Source organism: Erpetoichthys calabaricus, chromosome 4 (assembly GCF_900747795.2).
Source record: "Erpetoichthys calabaricus chromosome 4, fErpCal1.3, whole genome shotgun sequence".
Classification (NCBI taxonomy): Eukaryota; Metazoa; Chordata; class Cladistia; order Polypteriformes; family Polypteridae; genus Erpetoichthys; species Erpetoichthys calabaricus.
Genome location: NC_041397.2, coordinates 58315792 through 58336194, shown reverse-complemented (window position 1 = coordinate 58336194; position 20403 = coordinate 58315792). Strand labels below are relative to the sequence as shown.

General features: G+C 38.6%; 1 protein-coding gene across 4 annotated transcripts in view; it reads right to left on the bottom strand.

Moving 5' to 3' along the window:
- The window catches only part of atp8a2 (ATPase phospholipid transporting 8A2), a 429846-nt gene that overhangs the window by 310397 nt on the left and 99046 nt on the right, over positions 1-20403 (bottom strand). Inside the window, exon 1 of one of the 4 annotated variants that reach the window (XM_051926385.1) lies at positions 19162-19254. The exons of 2 other annotated variants lie outside the window; for them this stretch is intronic. In XM_051926385.1, the coding sequence (XP_051782345.1) occupies positions 19162-19204 (43 nt within the window). In that variant the 5' untranslated portion in view covers positions 19205-19254. Of the gene's footprint in view, positions 1-7249; positions 7368-19161; positions 19255-20403 lie in introns of those variants that run through there. One more of the 4 variants, XM_051926386.1, reaches the window with a different exon arrangement.

Here is a 20403-nt window from a genome sequence, read left to right as displayed (position 1 = left end):
GCATACATTTCTGACTGACCTTCCCTAACAAAGTCATAGCAACCATCAACAAAAACCCCTCAAAATGGTGGCGCTCATAAGAAATGCAAAATAGAGTTGGAAAAGATTGTTAGATCCCTTGATCTCTAAATAAAACAAAGTCTAAATAATGTTTTGAGGTCGAGAAGAATTTCTACAAAATTGAAAACAAAAGCCTGATCATGAAGGCCTGTTGCTATACAACATTCTTCATACTACAGGCACATGAAGGGAGATGCAAGAGGGGGCTAAAGTAGGAGTCTGACTTTCTGAAATCAACTAGTAGTTCTCCCCCGATTTGGAATTTTTACTTTATAGTGTTTGTCTTATTTTTTATAGATTAAAAGTATACTGACTGACTCGTGCCTGTTTTCTCGATTTTCATTCAGTCTCTTGTCTCTATTACCTCTTCCATTCATGACACCATTTACCAAATTTATGTTATTTAAACTATGTAACATACTGTATTTGCTGGTCACACTAGATGAATTTCCCTTTTCCTTTCCTTTTAACATCTTCAGGGTGTGTGAGAGAGGTTGGCTTTCTCAGCAATCAAGATTAAATGTACACATTTCTAAGCAGCATGATTAAATGTATTTCATTTTATAATGAAGATTTTTAGGGAATTTTTTCATATTTAGTGGTATCATTAGTAACATTTGTACAATATGTCTCTGCACAATATTAACAAATCCTGACAATCTGAAATGCTTTTCTGAGAAGATTAAGAGCAGGGAACTCGAGACTACAAGGCCAACTATCACACCATCCCAAGTAAATATTTGGGGACATGACAAGTTAATCACATCTCTTATCAGCAGCAGAACAATCAGCCTGTTTCAGGACAAGATTTACAAGACTGAACAAACAAGGAGTGAACAAAAACTGGCCATACTCTCAGGAACCTTGCACAAAAACATCAACAAGGATGCCATTCATGTACTTACCATATGTTAAATATAAACAATGCTCTCAATGAATTATAAGTTTATGTTGCATCTTTTACAACTAAAATAAACTCCTTTTTTTTTGCATTCTAGACACAATATAGTCATTCTTTTTGTTGCCAACATTAGGTATATTCTGAAGAGGTTTCCTCTATGTAACACTAATTTTGTTTGTTTCTTTTTCATCATTCAGGTCAGGTCAGGTTGGGGAGCATGCACTGGTACAGCATGTTGCCGCACCCACCATACAAAAAAAACAGCTCGGGATCCTGATTGGCAACACCCCAGGAAGATACATGGTCCAGTCCCACCCTCCGGAAATGACCCTCTATCTGCCACAGTCAGGTGTTATGTGGGTGTCCCCTTGGCCTGGTCCAGCCACTGAGGTCCTCAAAAATGAGGATCCTACAACCCGGATCACTCTCGAGGAATTGTGCCACATGGCCGTAGTGCCATTTCGGACGCTTCCTCACAATGCAGGTAATGTGTCTCATTCAGGACTCATTCAATGCAAAGTCAAACCAGCGGTTGAGATATAGCGGGTCCGTGGCTCAAAATGGATGGCCATATTTTAAATAAATAATCGCCGCACTTGTAGATGAATGAGGGGGCATGGTAGTGTGGCCGGAGCGGTTCCCGGGTGTGATACGGGCATGGGCATTTTCACACTGAAGTGCACAATGTGCGAGATCACCCGTGTCCGTAATTGATGCAAAGGGCTGCTAATCACCGCACCTGTGCACACGTCCACAGTATAAATAGGAGGAGCACGAGTGTGGAGGGGAGAGAGAAAGAAAGAAGAAAAGAGAGATCGGAGGTTAAGTGTGAGAGAAGAAGGCAGGAGGTGAAGGAGCCAGTGCGCGAGTGAGCGAGAGAGAGCATGCTCACTGTAGCAATGGCAGGCAGCTGGGAAGCAACCTGAGCCTTGGTCTGGAGTGACAGCTGTACGTAGCCAGGGGACAGAAGGCTACTGGACCAGTTTTTAAGGCAGCTGCATCTGCTGAGAGGAGTGACTCTCCTGCTGCCAGGCCTGAGAGGAATAAGCAAAGGAGCCGTCACAGGCAAGGAGAAGGCACTGGGATTTTAAAAGGGGACTACTTCCAGCCGTTGTTTTTAACCTCGTTTTAATTGGATGTTTTTTAACCTCCACTTTTGTTCACCTTGTTTTTATGGATTATTTAGTTATTGATGTTTTCAGCATTGCACTGTTTTGAACACTTTTTGACTGTTTTTAATAAAAGCACTTGCACCTTTTTCCACCATCCCCTTGCTCAGTTTGATTTGTCCTCATCTACCAGTTCATCCGGTTACATTACCGATGGTGTTGGGTTCAAGAGGCTCCCTAAAGGGAAGAGGGAGCATGAAGCAGGACCTGCATCGTCACAGTGGTACCCAAGGATTCTCTGAAGAGACACAGTACCGAAGGAGTCCAGTCTTCGTCTCAGGTCATGGGATAGCGTCCATGTCTTGCAAACATATAGCAAGACAGGAAGCACCAGGACTCTGAAGACTTGGACCTTTGTCCGTTTGCATAGATATCAGGAGCGCCTAATACCCTTTTCTAGTGACCTCATGACCCTCCATTTTCTCCCAATCCATCTACTGACTTCATAGGAAGAGTCAACAGAGACATGAATGTCACTGCTAAGGTAAGTAAACCTCTCAACAAGGTCGACACTCTCTCCACAAACAGACACACTGCTGATGGCTGTGGCCAAGATGTCATTAAAGGCCTGGATCTTGGTTTTTATCCAGGACACTCACAAGCCCAGACACTCAGACTCCTTGCTCAGTCTCTCAAGCACCCCATTCAGAGCCTCCATTTACTCAGCGAAGATCACAGCATCGTCAGCAAAGTCAAGATCAGTGAATCTTTCTTCACCAACAGATCCTATACATCCGCTGGACCCCACAACCTTGCCCAACACCCAGTCCATACAAGCATTGAACAGAGTAGGAGCAAGAACACACCCCTGACAATCCCCAGAATAAACTGGAAAAAATGCAGCGGTTCTGCCTCCATTCTGCACAGCACTCACAGTACCAATGTACAGGCCTGCCATGATATACAGCAACTTTAAGGGATCCCGTGAAGTCTCAGGATGTTGCACAGGGCAGCTTGATCAACTGAGTTGAATGCTTTTCAAAAATCAACAAAGGCTGCAAAGAAACTCTGCTAATATTCGTGTTTGCGCTTCATGAGAACCCTCAGTGCCAGGATGCAGTCGATGGTAGACGTCTTAGGCATAAAACATCATTCCTCATATTTAATGCGGAACCTTTCCACAAATCAATAGGGTTTTGCCTTTTCTTCTGAAAGCACATTTCTGGTGGGAAAAGTCTACTTAATACATATCTACTGTACATACTGTATATAATGGCTTTTGTGGTAGCAAATCAATTACAATCAAATAACATTTAATTTGTTACGTAAGAATTATACATACCGTACAATATGTAGTGAAATGCTTAAATTGTAATGAAATATAATACAAGTAATTACTGTGCAGTGTGTACAGAAAGCCACAGTATGAGCATTGAAATAGAAACATACAAAAAGAAACACAAAAATAAGCATTTAAAGCAGCCAAAATAATCAAAAACAGACAGCAAATTCTCTGAAGTGCCCCTAAATTCACAAAAGTATGTTAAGACCATGATAATCACCTAGGATGACATAGTGCAATATGATGGCATAGTTTTGTAATGTAGCACCTAAAATAGTTCATATTCTTATGTACTATAACTTTAAGATGCAACATCTTAACTGGCTTTTGTGTAGTCAGCTGGGTTTTTCATTATTTTTTCTTAGAGAGATATCAAAAATAGAAGTACACTAGAAAAGTAAATGTGTGTTTTGCAGAAATGGGACACTTAAAAATGTGTGTTTTTCACTAATATAGTGAAATTTATACTGATTTAATTTTAAGGATGTCACAATGGCATCCATAAAACCCAAATCCATCCGGTAGTTTATCAAGTGTTTATCTATGTAATAGTTAATACCTATGTATACCCATGTTTGTTATAAAAGGAATTATTAAAGGCTTATATCTCTCTATTATAAAAAAAAAATCTTGGAAGGAGACAAGACGTGATTTTCTCGGAGATGTACTTATAAATCCAGCGAGAAAGAGATTTAACCACGCCTGGGGCCGGGCAAAGAGTAGATGACAAAGTAGAATGTCGTAAAGAATTCAGAAACGTTGGTGAGGTACATATGCAGAGCAGGTTAGAAATAATGAAAATGCGAAAATTCGAAAGTCTCAAAAAAAGGATAGGAAAGATTGTATTAGCACAAACAAACAGAAATTATTACTCTGTGAAATAACGGAACAGCGAAAAGAGATCAAATATATTGTTTGGATTTAAACTTTAAGTCAGAGACTTGTAGATTGTCTAAAAGATTCCAAAAACGTTGGCGCGGTATGAAGTCCTGTGAGACGGAGACTTCTAACATGAGATTCTTTCAAGTCACCCCCTACTTACAACTATTATCAAACAAGACCACAGTCATCTAACCTCAGTCGTGTGAATGCTTTCTAGATGACACGTCAAAGACAAAGCGAAGTAGAAAGAGCATGGAAAAACATTCAATAAAGTTGTTTATTTATTAGAGAGAAAGAAACAATATTCAATTACAGGCAGTTATACGCTGTGTTGTCACGATGTCAGTCCAAACACAAAATCAAAATTCAATGCGATCTTGAAAAAAAGTTAATTCCAAATATTGTTTTTACTAATGTTTTAGAGTAAAAGTGAAAATAAGGCATATTTAACAATTCCCATGAAAATAACAATCTCTTTAAATTGTATATCCGGTAAACCAAAGCTGGGGGTGGGCGAGCGAACCAAGCAGGGGGCACAGCCCCCTAGTAAATATATATATATATATATATATATGTGTGTGTGTGTGTGTGTGTGTGTGTCTGGATGGCATTGCAATGGAGTGATCACTGCTGTCTCACCATCTTCTCTTTGAATCCAATGCCCAGTCATTATCGATGTGAAGTTTTCATGTTCTCCCTGTGTCTGGGCGAGTTTTGCTCCAGGTACTCCAGTATTGGTTACATTAGTTTGCTATTCCAAATTGGCCCCTATGGTGTGTGTGTGTGTGTGTGTGTGTGTGTGTGTGTGTAAGAGAGAGTGAGTGAGTCCTGTGATAGACTGGCACCCTGCTCAGAGGCTGTCTCCTACCATGTGCCATGCTTCCAGGATATTATCTGCATACCCATAGCACTAAATTGGATGAAATGGTGCTGAGAATGCTATGATATATCACTTGTTTTTACTATGCATCTAACCCTGCCAAAATAACTTCTAGTTGTCTGTAGCTGTAAAGTGCAAATAGCAAGTTCGAGAAAATGAACGAGTTGTTTGATTTTGCCTAGGACACTACCTGAGAAAATACTGAGATTAGTATGAAAGTTGATTTTTTTTTTTGGGCAAACCTCCATTAAATATTCATCACCCTTTATACTGGAAAGATTCTGTTGTCATAACATATCCTTCCATGTGGAATAATGGGAGCATTTTGTTTAGGAAAAGAAATATATTCTATATATCATCATTAACAATGAAAATATGTTAATTAATGAACTTGTTAAATAACACTGGTGAGGTTTATAAATAAAATAATGTGTTTTGATAAAATGCGATTTGGTCCTTAACATTGAAAAAACTCAGGAGATGATCATAGATTTCAGGAGACAGTCACCTGCTCACCTATCACTTGCCATAAATGGCTCAGCCGTTGGGATGACAGAATCATTTAAGTTTCTGGGCACTGTGCTGTCACAAAACCTTAAGTGAGACAATAACATCACATGTATTATTAAGAAAGACCATCAGAGAATGTTCTTTTTGTTTCAGCTGAAGAAATTCAATCTCCCTCAAGCAATATTGGTCCAATTCTGCACAGCTATCATCAAGTCCATTCTGACCTCATCTATAACTGTCTTCTGGTTTGGTGCGTCTCTGTTCAGGTGAAGGCCAATCTGCAGCACACCATCAGACCCTGTGAAGAGATCACAGGCTGTATCTTATCGCACATTGAATCCTATATGAGTCCAGAGTAAGGAAGCCGGTCACAAAGATCATTGGCATCACCAGAGGGCAAAAACTATTCCATAGACCTCCCTCCAGCAAACGTCTTTGTGCAGTGAAACAACATGTCACCTAAACAGCTTTTTTCCATGTGCAGTTATTCTTATTAATCAGGTCTGAGCTTCTACTCAGCATCTATGGATACCTGCACACTGGACTGCCTGGTCATTTTAATCTGACTATTTCATTATTTTTTTATTTGCCCTTGTATGTTGCATCATATTTTATCATTTTATCTTCTTATATTTATCTTTCGTATTCTGTGTTGTCCTCGGTGCACCAATACTATCAAGACAAATTCCTAGTACACATTAATGTACCTGGCCAATAAAGTGAATTCCAATTCTGATTCTGATTTCAAATAAACAATAAACATGTTAAAACTAATCTTGATTTGCTTTTTTCCCCACTTTGTGTTTCTATTTTTTCTTTGTTTTATCTGTATTGACTTTGAAGTAAATAGTTGTATCTGTTTTATTATTATTTTTTGATTGAGTACATGTCACTGTAATGTCCTGTTTTTTGAACACAATCTTAAAAGAACAAATAACAACAAATGCATTATAATAAATCTAAATTAATGATGGTTAACTTTGGTATCATTATTTGCCGAAGCAAGCCTCAAATGAACCATATTTAGTAAACACCTGTTAAATTGAGAGGAAATTAACATTAACTTTTGTGAAGATTGTATATAATAATGTATTAAGTACAATGGAAAATACAGAAGGCAGAGTTTAGCAGTATATTCTCAGTTACTGCCAGTTTTCACTTGAATCTTAAAGTGAAAAATTAGTAAGTTGTATTTAACTTCATATACACTATTACGGTTTTACACATTAAATTTAGATTAATTATTTCCATATTTCAGGATGCATGGTAGTGTTCTAATTCCATATAAATCAGAAATGCTAAATTCAACTGACTCGTTTCAGAACTCTGCCCAACCTACACAAAAAAATCAAAACAAACATTTTGTTGATTCAGTATTTTAAATAACACTTATTGTACTGCTTCTGCTTAAGTAGTCCAAATGTCAACAATGGTTGTAAATTAAATTTAAATTTTGACAAAAACAATGACACAAAATGAATCATGAAAGTGAACACATTGCAGATTACTTAAAAAATAAAAGTAATTTCAATGGAAAGAAAGCACTTGTGCCGTAAACCACTCACTCCATTTCCATCTCTGTCTCCTTCTGCTTGTCCTGGTAAAAGTCACAGTGACAACACTCACGCTTTCCTTCGCTGCAGTGTATCAGCACTTCTGAGATATTTCTAGGCACTACCAGACAGGCTGGAAGATAAAATCCCTCCATCACGGCTCGGCCTGGTACACCTCCATTTGGACACAGCCAGGAGGAACTTGAAAGTTTGCCAGATGTGAAAGGCTAAACATATTTGAAACTTTCAGTAAAGTGCAGACGCAATTAAATGGCAAATAAAATGTTAGGTTATATCTTAAAAACTGTTAAATATAAATTGAGGGCCATTATGCTTAGTCTATATAATGCACCAGTGAGACCACTTGAGGAGTTGTGTGTGCAGTTCTGCTCACCATACTAAAAGAAAGACATAGAAGCACTTGAAGCTGTGTAGTAGAGAGCAACCAATTGCATCCCAGGACATAAGGACATGTGGTACTCTGACAGAATCAGAGAATTAAACCCATTTAATCTTACAAGGAGGCTGTGTAGGAATCTAATTCAGGTGTTTTAACTTCTCAAATGCATTAATGAAGTAAATCCAAAAATAAATTAACAGTGAATCACATACTCAAGAACACCAGTGGAAATTAAGGAGAAGTGCATTTAAGGCCAGTAAGCCCTTCTTTATGCAATTAGTTGATGGAATCTGAAACAAAGTGTCGAGACATGTAGTAGAAGTAGAAACCTTAACAACTTTGAAGAAATATGTGGATGAGATTTTGGAACAGCTTCGCTATTAGCTAAACAACCAAGGTTGATGGACTGAATGGTCTCCTCTTGTTTGTCAAATTTCTTGTGTTCCTATGTTCTAATCCCCACTCCCTGCCTAAGCCACCTCAGGTGGCTCTTCTCAGTCCAGAGAATTAGTGCTTCCCTGCAAATCTTTCTCTGCGCTGTCAGTCATTCAAAAATGTTCAGTTACATCATCCTTTCAATAGCTTTGTGCACCTGATAAGAGTACTCCTGCTCTAAAAAGAGGGAGACAGACGAAGAACAATCTAAAAGTTGACTCCACCCAATGATTCTAACAAAAACAAAGACCTGGAATAAGAATAATGAGACCCACTCCCTCAGCCAGATTTGTTTGCTGGCAAACCAGGTAGCCCATGTAGCCCCAGTCATGCTGGGCCTGAAAAAACTAGATGGAGCCATCATTTTGGCTTATTTCAACCCATAGGGCACAGTGTCGAGGTCAATTGAGATGGTAGTTAGGGGTTGAAGATAATATAATCCATCTAAATATTAACATTCAATTCTATTGAACATTATAAGGGGCCAGTGGCTATTTCACCAACAACAAGCACAAACCAGGAATAAATTGGATGGGGTACCAATCCATAGCAGGGCAGACTCGCACACAGACAAACTGACTCAACTGGGCCCATTCAGGGGAATTATTATAAAATGGATGATGAAGGAAATAAGGAGAACCTGAAAAAAGCCGAATTAGGAACAGTGAGAATGTGTAGATTACACATGGGAGAGTGGCCTGGCCACCAATATGTGGTGCACAACCCCTTTATCAGAGTGCAATCTATGGATTTGCTAGTTCTGTCTCTAATTCCCTGTGTGGCCTTGAACAAGTTCAATTGCCAGTGCTGCTGTTGTCACGAATACACAGTACAGCATATCCTGTACTTGTACAAGTGCCTGGTAGAAAGAAATTATGTATTGTTTGTTAGTAAAAGTTCAGTAAGCACAATCCTGCATTCTGGCTACATGTTTAGTAATAACTTGATGTCCCTTGCATTACTCAGTTGATAAAACTTGGAAGCCATAATTTTTAAAACAACTTAAAAGTTTCTTTTAGGTTGTATACATACTGTATAACTGCATGAAATTCATTGCCTTTAATTACCAGCATATGTACTTTTGCATACATGACTGTAAATGTTTCACATTCTCATTGGATGAACTGATGGATGGCCAACTAGTAAATGATGCTTATGATAATCCTGTGATTCCGTTTTATCCATTGCTCCTAATATATTGTTAGATTAGTTTATAAGCCATGACCCTTGCTGGAACAAGTAGCTTGAAATATAGATATTTGGTTGAACCGCCGAACAGTCTGCTTGTTTTATATACATAGGACATTAAAGTGTTTAATCATTATTGAACGATATTACAAGATTAAGTTCAGCTACAGGAAAAAGCCACTTTAGAAAATAAATTTCCTATGATATTCATCTGAGGCCATGGCATGGATATAGTGCAAATGATTATTTTATTAATAACCTTCTACTGTGCTGTAAATAGGATTAAAGATGAGGAGTTCCTGTTGTATATACTGCAGTGCTTAAAAGTAAGAAATACTATACTGTACTTAAACAATTACATCCTGCAATGTAATTATTAAAGTTTAAACTATTCTCCCCTATTTCCGAATCCATGCCTTTCTCAGTTGAAGAATTTGATTATTTTTTCTGTGCCTGGAAGAGTTAACATGTTCATTTTTGCAATTAATGTGGCCAGTTTAACATGTTAAAAATATTGTCGCATCCAGGAAAGGCAACAAGGCAATTGCAACTGACATTCTCATCACCAAACTGGTCACTCTTGGCCTCCCCCCTTTCACATGTGTCTGGATAAATTACTTTCTTACCAACCGTCTTCAGACTGTGAGACTCTGCCCCCACCACTCCTCCATTTGCACAATGAACACCGTTACCCCACAAGGCTGTGTGCTGAGCCCCCTTCTGTACTGTCTCAACACCCACGACTGCAGTCCAGCCCACAACAACAACCTCATCGTCAAGTTTGCTGATGACACCACTGTGGTCGGACTTATCTCAAAGGGAGACGAGGCAGCTTACAGAGAGGATGTCCTGAAGTTGGCAGCCTGGTGTTCAAAGAACAATCTGGCTCTGAACACCAGGAAAACCAAGGAGATCATTGTCGACTTCAGGAGGCACAGCACCGACTTAGCCCCCCTTTACATCAACGGCGAGTGTGTGGAGAGGGTCCATACCTTCCAGTTTCTCAGCATCCATATATCCGTTGACATCTCCTGAACAGACAACATCACAGCAGTCATCAAGAAGGTTCAGCAGCGGTTACACTTCCTGAGGGTCCTCAGAAAGCATAACCTGGACTCCAACCTGCTACTGACCTTCTACTGCTCGTCCATCGAGAGCCTACTGACATACTGTATCACAGTATGGTACGGCAGCTGCACCATGGCAGACAGGGAGAGGCTTCAGCGAGCAGTAAAGGCAGCACAGAAGATCATCGGCTGCCCTCTCCCCTCCCTGATGGATATTTACACCTCCCGCTGCCTCAGTAGAGCAAAAAACATCATCAAGGACAGCTTCCACCCTGGCTCTCATCTGTTTGACCTGTTGCCTTCAGGGAGGCGCTATAGGTGCATCACAACAAGGACAAACAGACTCAAGAACAGTTTTTCCCAAAAGACATAACCATTCTAAACTCACACATGCACTGACTACACAGTCTAACGCCACAACCCCTGGACTTCCTTCTTCCCATCTCCTGGCTACTACAATGCACTCTAAGTGCCATGACTACAAAATGACTGATTTTATGTTGGCTTCTCCAGTTAGTCCCGTCCACCTGAGGAGTGGGTTTCTTTCATGTCAGGACTCAGGGACACTACACTATTATTTTCACAGCGCACCCGTTGAAAAACACATGTATAGAGTACAATTATCAAGTCATTGATGATGATGATCAATTGAGGATGGTATATGTGGAGTTTTAACACAATTTAAATGTATGCCCATTTAAGAGATGCACATTACTTCAATTAAATCAGTCTTTAGCGGTTCGCGTTCAAAGTCAACAGTCATTGCGATCTTTTAATTTTACTTTGACATGTCTGTGTTTTATATACTATGCCAGTTAGAGAATTAACACAATATTTTTTGTTGTTATTTTTGTAGGTGTTTATAATACATGGGCCTCATTTTCTTATTGCCTTCTTTTCATCTTGCCTTTTGGGAAGGTGTTTGAATTCAGGTTGTACTTGCCCAAGTAGTATTTTGTTAAAAGTTCAGGTTTCAGTTTAATTTTTGAGTTTAAGGTATGTCATTCATTTTTTTAAATTCCTTTGTGTTGATTCTATATTATCTTTGTGATTCAGTGTGTATTTACTTCATGATTTAAGTACTTATTTTATGATTACTTATTTTAATGATTGATGCGATTAATTACATACAATGATGCGATTAATTAATTCGGATTTTTTAATTGATTACCAGCCCTAATTTTTTCAAGTAACATTGAATGAAAAATACCAGTGGATCAAATGGAGGAATGAAGATTAACTTTTTTTAGCTAGCCCATAGACATTTTACTACATAAAAATGACAATTACCGTATATACTCACGTAGAAGTCAGGTCTTGAAACCCGAAAAATTGATCATAAAATCAGACCCTGACTTATACGCCCATTCAAAAATGCAACACTTAATTTCTTCTTGCCTCCTCCAACCTTGCATCAGTTTCTCAGACGCATCAAATTTTGTTGCAGCAGTGCAGCTACCAATTTATTTCACTACTTCAACGACTTTTAATTTAAAACCAGCTTCATATTTTTTTTTGATCGAACGCTCCATCGTAGACAAGGGATGCTCAATCAAGGTGTATGAGGATGTGAGATACAAAAAACACAAATCAGTGCAAGCGTTGCTTCGGAATAGTTTGGGTATTACTGTGTGGTCACGTAGGCACAATAGAGAGAGAGAGAGAGAAAGGGAGGTTAGGAGCACACGCTGATACAGCGCATTGTCGCACCCACAAAAAAAAGGCAGTGCGCTCCGTGGTTACTTTCTCAGGTGGGCGTTAGCATATCGTAATCTCTTGAATCAATAGCATGAGTTTTCCGTATTCGACTTATACAACCGAGATTATAAAATACCAGAAATTATACTGTAAAATCAAGTCCCAACTTATCCACAAGTATATATGGTAAATTCATTTAAAAACAAAAGAACACCACCGTCTTCTTCCCTACTTATGATGCAATGCTACTTCTTTTGTTGTCACAAACTTTCTTCACTTCAATCTTTTTTCCTTAAGAAAGCCTGTGGAGACAGTGGTGATAACATCAGATAATCTGGTGGATGTAAAGACCTAGGGAAATGCCAGCAACTCACTTTTTGCAGAGCTAAAAGAGTAAACACAGAATAGGCTAAAACAAAGGTTCAAACGGAAATAGGCAAAAACCATAAAAAACAGCTAAGCAAATTTGTAGCCAACAGCAACAGGCCTTAAGCAAAAAAAGAGAACTGCTGTAACGTTTGAGTACTAATGAATGAGAGATGACCCAATCAGTGCCCAGGAACTTATTTAAATACTTAAACAGACCTCTGATGACAGCACAGTATTATAATCTCCAATTTTTATTCCTTTTTTTTTGCAAATTCCTGTGTAGTTCCTGTCAATTTCTGTATGGATTACAAGGTTTTGAGAGTTTAATTTTGTCTAGATTAGATTAGATAAACTTTGTCACTCACAGGATAGATAATACAGTATATCGAATCAACCAATCAATCATTCAATCAATCAAACTAAACTTAACGGGTACGTCATATGGAAGCATTGAATTGCCTGATAGCAGTGAGCAGAAAAGACCCCTAGAGTTGCTTCTTAGAACACCATGGTGGAGTGAGGCTGTGGCTAAAAGTGCTCCAAGACAGCGCCTCCTGGAGGGTATGGAGGGGATTTTTCACAATGGCATCCAATTTCACTAGAATCTATCTAGAATCTATTCTGAAAAGGTCATTAATTAATCACAATATATCACAGAACCAACTTCAATATCACTGTGTTGGGTTTCTGTTTCGGTCATCTCCATGGAGATCTTTCCCAGAATTCCCTGGGGTGTGCTCATTTTTGACATTGATTTTACAAGGATACAAAGAACACCCATAGCGTATCTGTGCTTGGTAGATAAACCTTGTCTTACTGCATTATTAGATCCTTCCTGTTTTTTTGAACCCCTGCTATTGTTTTTGACTGGCTTTTACAAAAGATTTCTTTGTCTCCTGGTTTTGACCTTTGGCCTGCTTTTCGATTCTGCTGGTCATTTTCATTTTCATTTCCTTTTTCCTGTCCCTCGTGACTCAATCAGAGGTGGGTAGAGTAGCCAAAAATTATACTCAAGTAAGAGTAGAGTTACTTCAAAATAATATGACTCAAGTAGAAGTAAAAAGTAGTCACCTAAAAAATTACTTAAGTAAGAGTAAAAAAGTATTTGGTGAAAAGACTACTCAAGCACTGAGTAATTGTTTGATCAAAATAAATGATTTATTTTTTAGAAATGTTGTAATAAGACAGACAAAAATATAAAATAATGTGCAATCTCTGCTATTTCCAAATAATAAAATAAAAAATTAGTAAAAATAAATAACATCTTTACAAAATAAAGATGCACAAATAACACAAAGTTCCAAATCTCAGTTTTTCATAACAAAGCTTTTGAAGCCAATACCTACAGCAGGTAACATGTATGTTTGAACAGCGCAAACTACTTACAGTGACAAGATATACTGTACATTGACAGTATAATATTGTATATTCACTTGCCCTCCAAATAACACAGCTGGTAGAAAATAACATTAGAACAAGGAAGCTTGTGCACGTACAACAAGTCTCACTTTACCATGACTGTCTGTGTGTGTGTATGTTTGGTTAAAATGTGCTTGTTCTTCACTCAGTTAAGTGATGGTTAAGCTTCAGCAGGAGTTGGCTCTCATTTTTTATGTACAGCAGAACCTTGGATTGCGAGTAACTTGGTTTGCGAGTATTTTGCAAGACGAGCTAAAATTTTTAATAAATTTTGACTTGATAAACGAGTGAGGTCTTGCAATACGAGTAGTCCGTATACGCTTTGTCTGCTGAGTGTCATGTGATCACAACTGAGCTGATGGTTCTTCTTTCTCTCGCTGCGGGATTGTGGGCAATCCATCAGTCTGCGTGCCTCACTCATATAGTCAACATCCATACGAGCGTATACTGTTTACTACAGCATTGTGACCACACGTGTGTGCTGTGATGTGCGAGTCCCTGTCTTGCACCCCAAAACACGAAGCTGAGTCTCAATACTTTAGCGACACCATCTTTATTCAGCTTGAAACAGGAGCAGCACGCTTATTTATTGTAGCGGGATCTGCCACTCTCCTATACACAGACACAGCAGTCAGGCAGGGTCATGCCCAGGTTAGTGGCCAAGTAATACTATGCCCTGCGCATTTATAATGTTCCTTGTTCATTGTATCACCCATCAACAGCAGGTGCTTATAGCATGACCGCAATCTTTTCGGATTCGCTTTTAAGGCGAACTGCTACAGTGCTGGGAGCCTGCGGTTGCTTCTGGACGCTTTCTGAAATCCCACAAGAGTTTAGAAACTCACTCACACCAGCCATGATTCTTTTCAAAGGTAAAGCGCAGGTTAATTTGTTTTATGTATTTTTTACTTTATATTTTGTATTAATCATTTTTATATGAATAGTTTTGGGTTGTGGAACGAATCATCTGAGTTTCCATTATTTCCTATGGGGAAATTCGCTTTGATATACGAGTGCTTTAGATTGCGAGCATGTTTCCAGAACGAATTATGCTCACAAACTGAGGTTCCACTTGTATTCTTTCTTTCCCTGTCCGCTGTCTGTGAGGAGTTTGTGCCGCTATGCCGCCACAGTTTGTGTGTAGTCATGTGACTACATGGCTACGTCTAATTTGTGAAATGGAGCCATGTGATTATTGTTGCCACATCTGATTGGTGAAACAGTCATGCAATAAATCCACCAGCGGCTTCACTCTGGCAAAAATATAGGGTATCTAATGGAAAAAAAGTAACGATTCAAGTGTTGCACAATGTAGCAGAGTAAGAGTAGTGTTTCTTCTTCACAAATGTACTCAAGTAAAAGTAAAAAGTATGGTGCAGTAAAACTACTCTTAGAAGTACAATTTTTTTAAAAAGTTACTCAAGTTAATGTAACGGAGTAAATGTAACTCGTTACTACCCACCTCTGGACTCAATATAGCATGAAGCAGACATTGAAAGGTAAAAACAAGACTGGGAAATGGACGTAAAAAAGAAATGAAAACAAGGATGAAAAAACTAAGTGCACAAAGCCAAAATGTCATTCAGGAATCAATGTCAAAAAACTTGCATAACATTTGTTGTTGAAAAACCAATACAACTGGCTAATATTTAGTAAAGATTCCTTCTAAAAACTTGGACTGTAACAATATTGATATGCCAGTTTAAAAAGCGTTGCATTCAATGATCTGAAACTGACCAATTTTCTGTATCCACTCCTAGCACCATGTTGCCGCATCTCTGCAACCAAAACATTAAATGGCAGCGTGCATCTAAAAACTAAGATGACATGATGGCAGAATGATAAATAATATATCTTTAAATATTACATGCTTGATACATAAAGTATAAATGAAACAAATGTAAAATAGTAATCTACATAACAGAACATTTAATCAGTCACTGGAATAATTTATTGCAGAAAAAAACCCAGATTCGTGACAACAACAAGGAGGAGGCATGACAAAACACTAGGACTCAAAAGCTGTAAGTTGGCAACCTAGCTCAAGAAAACATTTCATCAAATGATTTTGAACTGACTACTCCTGCTACAGGTCATGATAGATTAATGGCCATTGCTCACGGGACATCTCAAAATGGAAAGGATTTTCCATTCGTCCATTTTCAGAACCGCTTACTTCTATATAAAAACATACTTTACGGTCATGGCATGGGGAAGTGGAGCTATTCTTGGGCAGCATGAGGTGCAAGGCTGGTACCAATCCTGTGCCACAAAATTTTCATTATCTATATACAGCATTAGCAAATTAAATTGTTTTTGAAATTTGTAATTTGTGACCACTGCTTACCCTTTTTGTTAAGGGCAGGTTATTTTACAGTAACCACAAAAATCCTGCAATGTCTATTTATCAATTTCAGTAAAAAAAACTTTTAATTGGAATACCAATAAATCCCATTTATTATTGAATCTGGCAATCTACTTCAGGATCGAGGGATACTAATTATTTTATTTAATTTTTTATAGTCAGACAATATGCACAAGTGATCTTTTGTAGTTGTCACACAGTATCTGTGCTTTAGGATCATAAAAATAGCTACAGTATATTTTACAGAGACCAAACATACCCTTCCATTCTTACTCACAATAACCAAAGTCCTCCACTTCATCAGAGATGCAGCTTCGCTTTTATCTCTGTGACAGTCAAACAGACAGCATTGTAAGTGCAATGGTGCGTCAACAGTTTCAAAACTTTGATGTGTGATCAAAGCTCACCAATGTAATACCAGAGGGACCAGGTTGCATACCAGATACAATACAGTAACATCCAAACAAACTTATTTAATTTTATATAGCACCTTTCTATAGAGGACAGTCTCTCAAAGCACTTTATAAACAGAATGATATCAGAACTATTTGTATTTATTTTGAAGAATCAGAGTGCAGGCAGGGTCATACATTGCATCAAGGGTAAGCATTCAGTTAGCAACCATGCAACGTACAGTCCAGCTCTTTAACCTTTAGGCTACACCTTTCCATAGTGTACATCCATCCAAGGTGATTTACAGGCACAGAACAATGTCACAATAGTTTAAATATAATTTGTATTATCAGAGTACAGGAAGGTTAACTAATTAGCTGATTAAACGTTGAGTTGGACACACTGATTAAAGGCCTTTGCCTTATTTCTTAGGCCACACTGTCTCTGTTATGGGAGGCAAAAACATAAGAAACAAATCACTTTTACCTTAACATAGCACCTTTCTAAAGTGATCATCATCCCAATGTGCTATTTTAATACAGAATTACAGAGAGTCTATTTTAACAGGACACAGAAAGGTTAAGTGGCTCGCACAAGGATTTCCAATGATTCATATGCATGGACTGAACTGGCAGCCCTGTTATTTAAAGTCCAGGGCCTTAGCCACCAGGTCATACTGTCTGCAGAGGCAGATGGCAGCTAATGGTGTACTTTTGCCAGTATCTGCTACTCTGTCGTCATAACTTCAGTCAACAGAACTACTGCCAAATCAGCCACTGCTCTCTGTGACGTTACTGCATGCCTCCATTTTCTAATGCCAATGTAACATTTAAAAAATGAAATGGAGCAATGCCAGAAGAAATGCTGAACCACAAAATGTGTCTACTTTTAAACTCAGAGATTTTACATTTCCAGGATACAAGTTCATGAGTCCACCAAGGTAATGGAAGATTATTCTAGATCAAGAAAACAGCAAGTGATATCTTTTATTCAGCAGATTACTTAGCCTACACAATATTATTCACTGCATATTCAGCTAATGGACAGTGCTAACCAAAGGTAAGTTTCCAACTATGTTTTTAAAGATCACTAAGGTCTCATTAAGGTAGTAAGACATTAAAAAATTATAGATTTGTATTGCTACTGCTTTATGTACTCAGGCACACACAACCTGACTTTGCCATGAAGCTATTAGATCTGAAACAATGCTTAAAATATTTGTAAATTAAATATAAGAATCCTTTATCCACAGTTAAGCTGACCTCAGCTCTTTATGAATTTCTGTGTCTGTTAAACATCTGCAGCTACATGCAGTCCGCAGAGCTACCATATGTATGTCATGATGTAGTAACAGCGGAAGCCAAGCTTCATGACACATATTCAACCAAGCTGGAGGGCAGTTAGTCCTGTGAAGAAGGAAAACAACAAAACAAAACTAGCACACTAAACAGTTCTTGTAAATGGACGGCAGCAAAGAAGGCTGACACCACTAGATGTTACCAGGCCAGGATGACCACCAAGGCTGATTGCACAATTAACATTTTGTCCTTTACTGGTCTCCACCAACTGTTAATGTATATATGAGAGGATTTATACTGCTACTACTGTTAGGTCGAATGCTTAGAGGGGTCTGGGTGGTCTTGTGGCCTAAGAAACCCTGCAGATTTTATTTTTTTTCTCCAGCCGTCTGGAGTTTTTTTTTTTTGTTTTTTCTGTCCTCCCCTGCGGTGGGTTGGCACCCTGCCCGGGATTGGTTCCTGCCTTGTGCCCTGTGTTGGCTGGGATTGGCTCCAGCAGATCCCCGTGACCCTGTGTTCGGATTCAGCTGGTTGGAAAATGGATGGATGTCCTCCCTGGCCATCGGACCTTACTTTTATTCTATGCTAATTAGTGTTCCGTAATTTTAATTTTTTATTTTGTCTTTTTTCTCTGTCTTCATCATGTAAAGCACTTTGAGCTACATTGTTTGTATGAAAATGTGCTGTATAAATAAATGTTGTTGCTTTATTTATATATAGTTTTTTTTTTGTTGTTGCTCAGTTTCTACAAATGGGCTTTGTCACAAGCACACTTCAGTTTGATATATTCTGTTAATGTTTTGTGGAAAGTCAGTTGTGTCATGTTCCTTTCTTTACAAGAGTAAAATACGATGTAGCATATTATAATAACAGGGAAATATTTATTTTTAAAGTACTACAATTATACTAAGAATTTCCAACTCCAATCCAATTCAAACCAATGTTTTTTGTCCTAAATGTGGTTCATAATCTTTCCTAAACATGCACATATTTCAACTGTTCTTCATTCTTTTGAGTGGTGTACAGTAGATTTCCTCTTACCTCTCAAGTACTCGTAAACACAAGATGAAGCAGCTGCTATTCACATTTATTCAGTATCAAATGTATCGTACCGTACTGCACAGGCAGTAGCCGTCTATTTCCCCGTGAGAAAACCTAACTACTTAAGCAGCACTGCAGGATTTAGACTGGCTGTGCCAGGGAGTCTCTGAGTGTCTCTTTTCCATGCAAACTTTTAAAATACCTGCATCTTTTATAACCCTTTCCCCACATTAAGTCAGCAATGTAATTACCTATGGAGACGCATCGTTTCCAGCGGTTGCACAGCAGAGGCATGTTGCTATTTTAAGAATCCGTCAAAGAGAGGAAGAAATGCAGCTCCTGTCCTTTGTTTTAGCCAGTCCTCAAGTACAAATCTGATTACCGCCTCTCAAAGTCCTAATCCATCAAATGTATGTTAGGTACTTCTCTAGTTAATCCGGTAAAAACAGGTAGGATAAAAGAAAAAAAAAACTATCCATGACTAAAGGTTCAGTGCGAAAATGTGCTAAGCTTTTCATCTGGAAAATGAGCCAGTTGTCCAACAGGTGATAGTAACACCACCAAGCACTACCAGAGTGCACCTGACATTTAAATATGGTGAGCTTCTCAAGGTTTAAGAATAAGGATTATATACTGGTCACTCCAGAGGAAGAAATCGCTGTTAGGTATGATCTCTGTTAATGAGAAACATTTGAGAACGACCTCTTATAGCAGGCAACTTTATTTACTGCAACGACTGTAATTTATGAAATGTAGATTTACTATTATTAGGAATCATCAGCCTAACAGAAATAATAATAATAATAATAATAATAATAATAATAATAATAATAAAAGGATGCACAATGGTGAACACCACTGCCTCACATATCCAGAGATCAGGTCCTGGCCTGGTCACTACCTCTGTGTTCTCTACACTTTTTCCCATGACTACATGAGCTTTACTCCTGTAACACAAAGAGGGGCATGTTAGGTTAAAAGGTGTCTCTAAATTGCCCGAGTGTGAGAATGTCTGGATTTCTGCACAACTGTGAATGATGTATTATTTGTCACCAAATCAAATTCCATGCAACTGACCTAGTTACTTGCAATAAAATATTTACTTTATGATGGACAGGCACTCCATCTGGGGTTAGTTCCTGCCGTGCTCCTTTGACCTTCAGTTGGACAAAGCAGGATATTATTATTACTATTTATAATAATAATAAAGGGCGGCACGGTGGTGCAGTGGGTAGCGCTGCTGCCTCGCAGTTGGGTGACCTGGGGACCCGGGTTCGCTTCCCGGGTCCTCCCTGCGTGGAGTTTGCATGTTCTCCCTGTGTCTGCGTGGGTTTCCTCCGGGCGCTCCGGTTTCCTCCCACAGTCCAAAGACATGCAGGTTAGGTGGATTGGCGATTCTAAATTGGCCCTAGTGTGTGCTTGGTGTTTGTGTGTGTGTCCTGCGGTGGGTTGGCACCCTGCCCAGGATTGTTTCCTGCCTTGTGCCCTGTGTT